We start from the raw sequence: 7,559 nt of genomic DNA on the forward strand, positions 1-7,559 counted from the left end.
ATAAATAAAATCTTTAAAAAAAAAAAAAAAATGTGTGTGTGTACACACACACACACACACACCCCCCAATATGATCCTGCAATCTCGCTTTTGGGTATCCCAAAAATTGAAAGAAGTGTTTCAAAGAGGTATCTGCACACCCATGTTCAAAGCAGCACTATTCACAATAGCCAAGAGGTGAAAATATGGGGCGCCTGGGTGGCTCAGTCTTTAAGCGTCTGCCTTCGGCTCAGGTCGTGATCCCAGGGTCCTGGGATCGAGCCCCGCATCGGGCTCCCTGCTCAGCAGGAAGCCTGTTTCTCCCTTTCCCACTCACCCTGCTTGTGTTCCCTCTTTCGCTGTCTCTCTGTCAAATAAATAAATAAAATCTTTAAAAAAAAAAAAAAAAGTGAAAATACCCCAAATGTCCATCAATGGATGAATGCATAAACAAAATGTGGTATATACATACAGTAAAATAAATTCAGTCTTAAACAGGAAATTCTGTCACATGCTACAACATGGAGGCACTTTAAGAACATTAAGTGAAATGTCACAAAAAGACAAGTACTGTATGATTCCCCTTATATGAGCTATTTACAGCAGTCAAAATCATAGAGACAGAAAGTACAATGGTAGTTACCAGGTGTTGGGGGCAGGAGGAAAAGCTCCCGGGAGTATTGTTTACTGGGTAGAGTTTTGGTTTTGCAAGAGGAATAAGTTCTGAACTGTTTTTACAACAATGTGAATATACTTAACACTATCAAACTACATTTACAAGTGGTTAAGATGATAAATGTCATTTTCTTTTTACAATTAAAAAAAAAGGAGTCATACTTCTGAAACCCAGTATCTACAAATTTAAATGTCCTTTACCATGTTCACAAGGCCTAGTGAAATTTAGTTAATAGAGTAGCAACAAATGAATGGAGCCAAAAATCTCAAAAGTGGATAGTGTTATTACATAATCCATCTTCATTTTGAAAAATTTCAGAACTAAAAAACCGCATTAAAGTAAGCTTGCTATTTATTGCAGACAAACTATACAAATCTCGTGATTTAACTTACTCAAGTCTCTAAAGACAGCCTGATCTTGAGCCCAGGTTTTTCTCCTGTGCGCAAGAAAAGCAGACGAATTCTCTGACCCCATAAGTAACTCCAGGGATCTAGACTAGTATGAAATCTTTGAAGACTACTAAGGTTGTCTCAGATTCCAGACAAACCTAAGAATCATAAATGACCTCAAACCAATATGGACCTGAACACCTGGGCTCTGACTTGTAATCAAACCATATCCAGTCTACTTTACTGACAAATTTTCAAATATAAGTACAGGAAATGAGAATATAAAATCAAATATATTAAGTTTTCAAATTGTTCTCATCTAAATCATGGATTAAAATTAGGCAGACTTTATTTTCCATTTATAGAAAAATGATCACCAGATACTTGGGGAATAAATTTTAAAGAAGTCTATATAGCTCATGGATTTTTTTTTAGATATAACTTTAAATATTCAGTTCTAAAGAAACAACTTACCAGCTGAAACTCAAAATTAATAAAAACTGTTCTACTTTCAATAATTTTTAAATCTTCAAGGCATCCTTCAACGTTACTAGCAAACAACATAGCTAGGACAATGACTGCCATGTTTCACTGAATCGACGATATTGATTCTAAGATGCACCATTATTTCATGTGCCACTAAGAATGTAAAATCACTTCCAACATACATCAGTCATAAAATGTACCCCAAATTCAGAGAGATTAAAATATTTAAAAATTGTTATCTCAGAACAGATGTAATGCAATATGTACATGCCTATTCCTCTGAACAAGCCCCAGGTACCAGAAACATGATCTAATTAACATATTTCAACTACAGAGGGAAGGAGAAAATAAATCAACATTTCTATAACACCAAAATCCCAGAGCCCCACACAAACTTCTTTTAAATGTGTGAAAACAGTCAATACAAACTACAAGCTCAAAGAATCAATAAATAATTATGCAGACAGCAAATCCAAAGAAGTAACTACATAATTCACTACAGCTAAGGAAATGATTTCCAAACTCATGCAGTGAAGAACCTAAGCACCAAATGACTTTCAAACAACTCAGGTGGTCAAGACCCATGTCTCCTTAAATCCAATGGTCCACAGGTAACCAGCTCAGAAAACAGAGTGCCACCTACTAAAGGAAAAAACAGTTAATCCAGGATTTTTCAGCACATACTATGAACACAATATTGACACTAGTTTAGCTTAGGGCGATGTACAGGTTTAAAGTACACTAATATGCTGTTTCAAGAACAATGATACAGGTGCAAAGCAAAAAGAAAATCTTACCTAAAAATTTTCACAAACTGACAAAAGTAATAAAGTTTAATAAATTAACCCAATTTCAGTAAATACAAAAGAATGCATTTATTAATTTAGTAAACAATTCAATTACAGTATGGAAACACATAAAAATCTCTACTAAATTTACCCATTTCAAAATTCCTAAAATCTATTATTTTTCTTACACCAAAATTTGATATCACATCCTATAAAACATTAAAATGTATGTAAATCTAAATATCAAGGTAAATTCATTCACAACCAATGAAATTATACAGGACTAAGACGACTGACAAATACAAACTTATGAGAAGACTAATTCTCTTAAAATTCAATTATGTGTAAGAACAGATAAACATTCAAAACAGGCAAGGCGGAATATATTTTAAAAATCCCTCCACACATACCCTCCAAATCTACCTCCAATCTACAGAGAAATCTAAGAAGTGTAGAATCTGTTTACTTTACCGACCATTTAATTTTCTTAAGTCGCAGACTTCACACAGAGAAGGACTACACCCATCTATGTCTATAGGTAAACGAGGACATACAAGTCATACTATTTTTTTTCTAAACAGTGACTCTACTAAATAAAACATTCCTAGGTTTAATGTTGATTTAGAAAACCAAATAACTAAAAATGTTTCCCTTTCTTTTTGGCTGTTTTTTCAGAGGAATCCAATTTGATCATCCATTTGTACCTTAAACATCAGAGCTTAGAAATTCAAATGTAAAAAATGTCCATCAGTTTAAACAAAAAAGACAGAATGTTGATAATTTTTGAAGATGGGTTACAGTTAATTATATTAATTATATTGTTCTCTATTCTTGTGTAGGTTTTTAAAAGTCTATAATAATATTAGATTTAAAAATTATTCAAGTGTACTGAGGGGTCTTCCTTAAAATCTTAATTTTAAAACAAATTTAGTAGAGACTATCAATTTAGCATTAAGTTTTTTGACAAAGTACACTAATTTGAAGGTAGTCCACAAACACATCAAAAGTTACTCTATTAATAAACAGATGTTAGGTACATATTGACTTGGAAGTTACTAAGGAAATAAATGTAATGCAATGAAGTACATGTCCTATTTATATAGTCAGTGATTAATAAAAAAAATTTCATTCTTAGAATTGGAAGGGACAAATTTTCTAGTTCTGTGGTGTAGACCACTTTTCTAGGTACCTATAGGAGAGGCCAGAAACCATCTTGTTTCATAAATTGGGAACTGTGTACAAAATATGAGATTTTGTTTTAAAAAAGAATCTAGCTACTTTAAAATCAGGGTGGAGGAAGGGCTAAAAGCCATTGTTCTACTGCATTCACATTCTACAGAAAATATAGGGACCTAGAAAAGGTCAAATGACTTATATACCATTCAATTAATGGCAGTGTAAGGAATAGAATTTAGGACTTTTGACTGTTTGCCCAGTTCTACTTTAAAACAATGCACCACCTTAAATTTAAGTTAGTTATGAATAATATTGTTTCAATTTTCTTGGCTACAAAATAGTATTAGACAAATTGACAAAATCATCTCTAAGATAATTTTCCAGGTCTAAAATTCTGACTCCATGAATGCTAAGTTTAAACAGAAGTCTATATTAAGGAGATGTATGTCCTTAAACATAACAGAACTCTTCAAACATTTTCAGGGACTTCAGAGAAATAGAAGTCAAATATAGAAACAAGCTAAAAGTTAGTTATTCAGTCTTTATTTTTTGGATCCTGAAACATTTCTGCAACTTCTCCATCTTTTAATAGTTAATGCTGAGGATATAAAACACTGTCACCAAAGACCACTGAAATAATCATACTGAAAGTTTTTTTGGTTATTAGATATTTGGTTATTAGATATTTTTGGTTATTAGATATTTTTGGAAAGGATATTGGCCTAACTATCAAACATACAAGTTTGATGTTCAAGTTACTGAACGCCTTATAGAGAACCAAATACATCACTCTGTTAAGTTTAAAATAAATGAATTCAGAAAAGCATTAAGCCTAGCTAACACATAATGGTCACGAATAAAGTTTTAATTCCCACCTATTAAAGCCTGAAAGAGGTTGCTCTGAAATATGTTAATAACCCGTTCTATGGAACTTCTGAGCTGTCTGTCTTCAGTTTGGCTTAGTTTTGAACGATATTCTTCCAAAAGGTGCAATGCTCTCTGGGTGTCTGAGAAGAAAAGAAGAGTCTGATTAAAATTACACACTACTTATGCAGCAAATAATTCTGCAAGACATCTAAACACTTCCCCAAATCCTCTCAATCAATGCTACCACATTCACAAACATATGTATTCCCTAGAATAATCAAAAAAATTTTTAAATGTCACAGAAAAAGGATGATAAGCAGTTGCTAATAAATGTGTACTAGTAGCCTACCACAATAAAAGACTGATCAAGATATTAGTTAACATAGCTTCAACTGATCTGATATGCAAAAGCAGATTATCTACAATTTGTCATTATAATACAAATCTTAAATGTTTCAAAATACTAGCTCTTAGCCTGGATCCTACAATTGCTCACAAAAGAGTGTTTAGTAAGAATCACAAAGTAAAATATTAAAACACCAATTCAAAGTTTTTAAAAAGACATTTCAGAGTGAAATTAACTGCCTCTCCAGTCACTAGAGAGATGTCAAAAAAGAAAGTTTGAAAAACATTTAGATGTTTCCCTCTTCTGAAGGGTATGAGACTTAGATTCCCTAAGTAGTAAGGCTAAAACGATGTTGTCTCATCAGAGTTAAACATTTTTAAAACACAGCAATCACAGAACAGATACACACACACACAGGAGAGTTCCGAAATAAATTCTCACCTTGCTTCCGGACTGGCATTTTTCTCCAGTATCAGGAAGAGGGCACACACCTTTAAAAACAGAAAAGAAACAACTAAAGCAAAGAACAGAATTGTGGTTAAACTAGTATTTCCCCCTGAATCTCAAATCGAAAAACTCCCAGCCCTATTTGAAAAGGCCACCACCTGGCGAAGTTTTCCTAAGTGAAAGAGCGAGCCTCAAACCCCAGCAGTGTTAGTCAATCTAGAAAGCTTTTACCTAAGGGTGAGTACCCCTACAAATTAAGAGCAGACAGAAGCCTGCTTCCAAAATCTCCTCGAAAGCTGCTGCCTCTCCAAAGGGTACTAAATGCCTAGACGTGGGGCCACCCCTCTCCCGGCGTAAGTATGCATATTCCCCACCTGCTACGGGGGGGGGGGGGCGGTGCAGAGGCGCTCCGACCCTTGGCCCCTAAGCTAGTAGCGACCGTACAACGCTGAGACAGGACCAGCTAGGCTGGTCACCCCACCCCACTCGGGCCCCCTCCTCTCGCTTGCCTTTCTCCTTGCTCGCTGCCTCCGGGCTACTCCAGCGGGGGCCGGACAGGGCTGCGGCCGCTCTCCGCGACGCCCTCACGCCCCACATGCACACCTCCGCGGGCCCCCACACCTGCGGCGCCACCACAAAGTTCTTGCAAGCGGCGTGCGCTCGGAGCTGGGGTGCGCTCCGGCCCAGTAGGGGCGGCTTCCCCGCCCTGCCCCGCTCCACGTCCCCCCGCCCCGCCCGGGGCTCGGGGAGCTGAACTGAGGGGGGTGAAGGAACGGGGGAGGAGTTCCCCTTGGCGGCCGCACCCCCGCCGCCGCTTCCTCCTCCGCCTCCTCTGCCCGGGCCGCCTCACTCGCCGCGGCCCACTACCCGTTCGCCCTCTCCCCTCCAGCCGCCCCACCCCCGGAACCTCGCCTCCTTCCGCGCCCCCAACCGCTCTCCCCCCAAAACTTTCCGCCAAGATGGCGGCCCCGGAGCTGGACTGCCGCGCCCCCACGTGACCGCTTTCCCGGCGCTCTCAGCCAATGGGAAGTGAGGAGGCGGCTGGCGCCGAGCCCCGGGCTCTCAGCGCTGCTACCTTTGGGTTGGAAGGGGGAGGAGGGCCGGGAGGGGGCTGGGGAACGGGAAAGGGGACCCGGGGAACATCCCAAGTGAGTCTCCTCTCTTAAAGGGGCGGCCACCGAAGTGGCTCTCAGGACAAAGGAGTTGACACACAGACTCTACAGGTGGTCCGTGGTGGCCCTGGAAGAGTCCGCCTTTACCTCGCCCTAGCCCACCGGTGTGTCCCGCGGTACAGAGCGAGTAGCGCGCCAGGCCCGGAAGGGTCTGGGTGTCTGAAGAGAGACGTGACCTCACCTACACCAGATCCAAGACACACGTTCCGAGACACCCTTTAACCTCACTAAACACGTGCTGTTTTCAAGTCCTAGGCAGGAGAGAGTGCCTGGCGCCCCCGGGGGTAGATCCCCAACCGGGAAAATCGGTCTTGGGAAGGAGTAGACTGCAACACCCACATTAGGGGCGGGGGCGGGCGGGGCCTGGAAGGGGGGAAGGGGGAGGAGTTTGGGCGGGGGCTGGAGGGTGCAATCTCTGCACCGTCTTCCACTTTGTACTGATTTTTTTTTTTTATTCGCCCTTCAGCAAAAGTCTTTTGGGAGGAGGGGGGTTGAATAAAAAAAGGCACGTAAAATAGGGAGATAGATTAAGAGTTTGAGGGGTTTACTAGAGGGTTTTTAAGTCTAAGTGATTAATTCTAAGTGTGAATGTATTTAAGAGTGGAAAGAGAATATTTGTTCCTTCTTTCACTCGCTCATTCATTCACACCCCCTTGCCTGTGCCCCCCGCCCAGTCATCAGTCTCAGGTATTAGCCAAGCTCTGGCGGCCCCTTTAAGAACTTACCTGTAGCTACCTCCTCCGAAAGCCAGCGCACTCGCGGCTGGTTTAAGTTTAGACTGCACGTCAGAGAGGGACTTTGGGTCGGCCAGAACCCGGCTCTGGGTCTGAGCCACCCGGGTTGTAGAAGGAGAAATTGCGACAAGCTGTCCAAGTCACTGTTCAGATCTTTGAGCCTCGTCTGCATAACAGGGACCTCCCTCCTCTGAAGTCCAGAGAGAATTTGCCCAAGGTCACTCAGAGTTAGTAACAAAACTGGAAACGCGAAGATCGTCTTTCAAAACCGGAAGACTCTTCTGGTAAACCTGACAGCCTTTCGCCGAGGCCATATGCTGGGGCTAATAAAGGGAAGTCCCTGAAACCTTGTACTGTAACAGTAACAGTTACTCAGAGGCGTGCTGACCACGGGTTGCACTTTAGGATTGCACCTTGGAATTCTAACTTGAGCGAATCCAATGACTTTAGAGCTCATTTAACCCAATCTCTCAGTTTAAGATAAAGAAACTGAGGTTCA

General features: G+C 40.6%; 1 protein-coding gene across 18 annotated transcripts in view; it reads right to left on the reverse strand.

Annotated features, from left to right (window-relative positions):
* The window catches only part of DLG1 (discs large MAGUK scaffold protein 1), a 254,142-nt gene extending 246,956 nt beyond the window's left edge, over positions 1-7,186 (reverse strand). For 8 of the 18 annotated variants that reach the window (XM_032406846.1, XM_032406845.1, XM_032406841.1 and 5 more), the window contains exons 1-3: positions 5,664-6,028; positions 5,149-5,198; positions 4,370-4,501 (exon numbers count right to left, since the gene is read on the reverse strand). In XM_032406846.1, coding sequence (XP_032262737.1) covers positions 4,370-4,501; positions 5,149-5,167 — 151 coding nt within the window. In that variant the 5' untranslated portion in view covers positions 5,168-5,198; positions 5,664-6,028. Of the gene's footprint in view, positions 1-4,369; positions 4,502-5,148; positions 5,199-5,385; positions 5,458-5,663; positions 6,031-6,507; positions 6,606-7,051 lie in introns of those variants that run through there. The other 10 variants (XM_032406835.1, XM_032406836.1, XM_032406830.1 and 7 more) reach the window with 6 other exon arrangements.
* Between the last annotated feature and the right edge of the window lie 373 nt (positions 7,187-7,559).

This window comes from Phoca vitulina, unplaced genomic scaffold (genome assembly GCF_004348235.1).
Source record: "Phoca vitulina isolate PV1807 unplaced genomic scaffold, GSC_HSeal_1.0 scaffold8, whole genome shotgun sequence".
Lineage (NCBI taxonomy): Eukaryota > Metazoa > Chordata > Mammalia > Carnivora > Phocidae > Phoca > Phoca vitulina.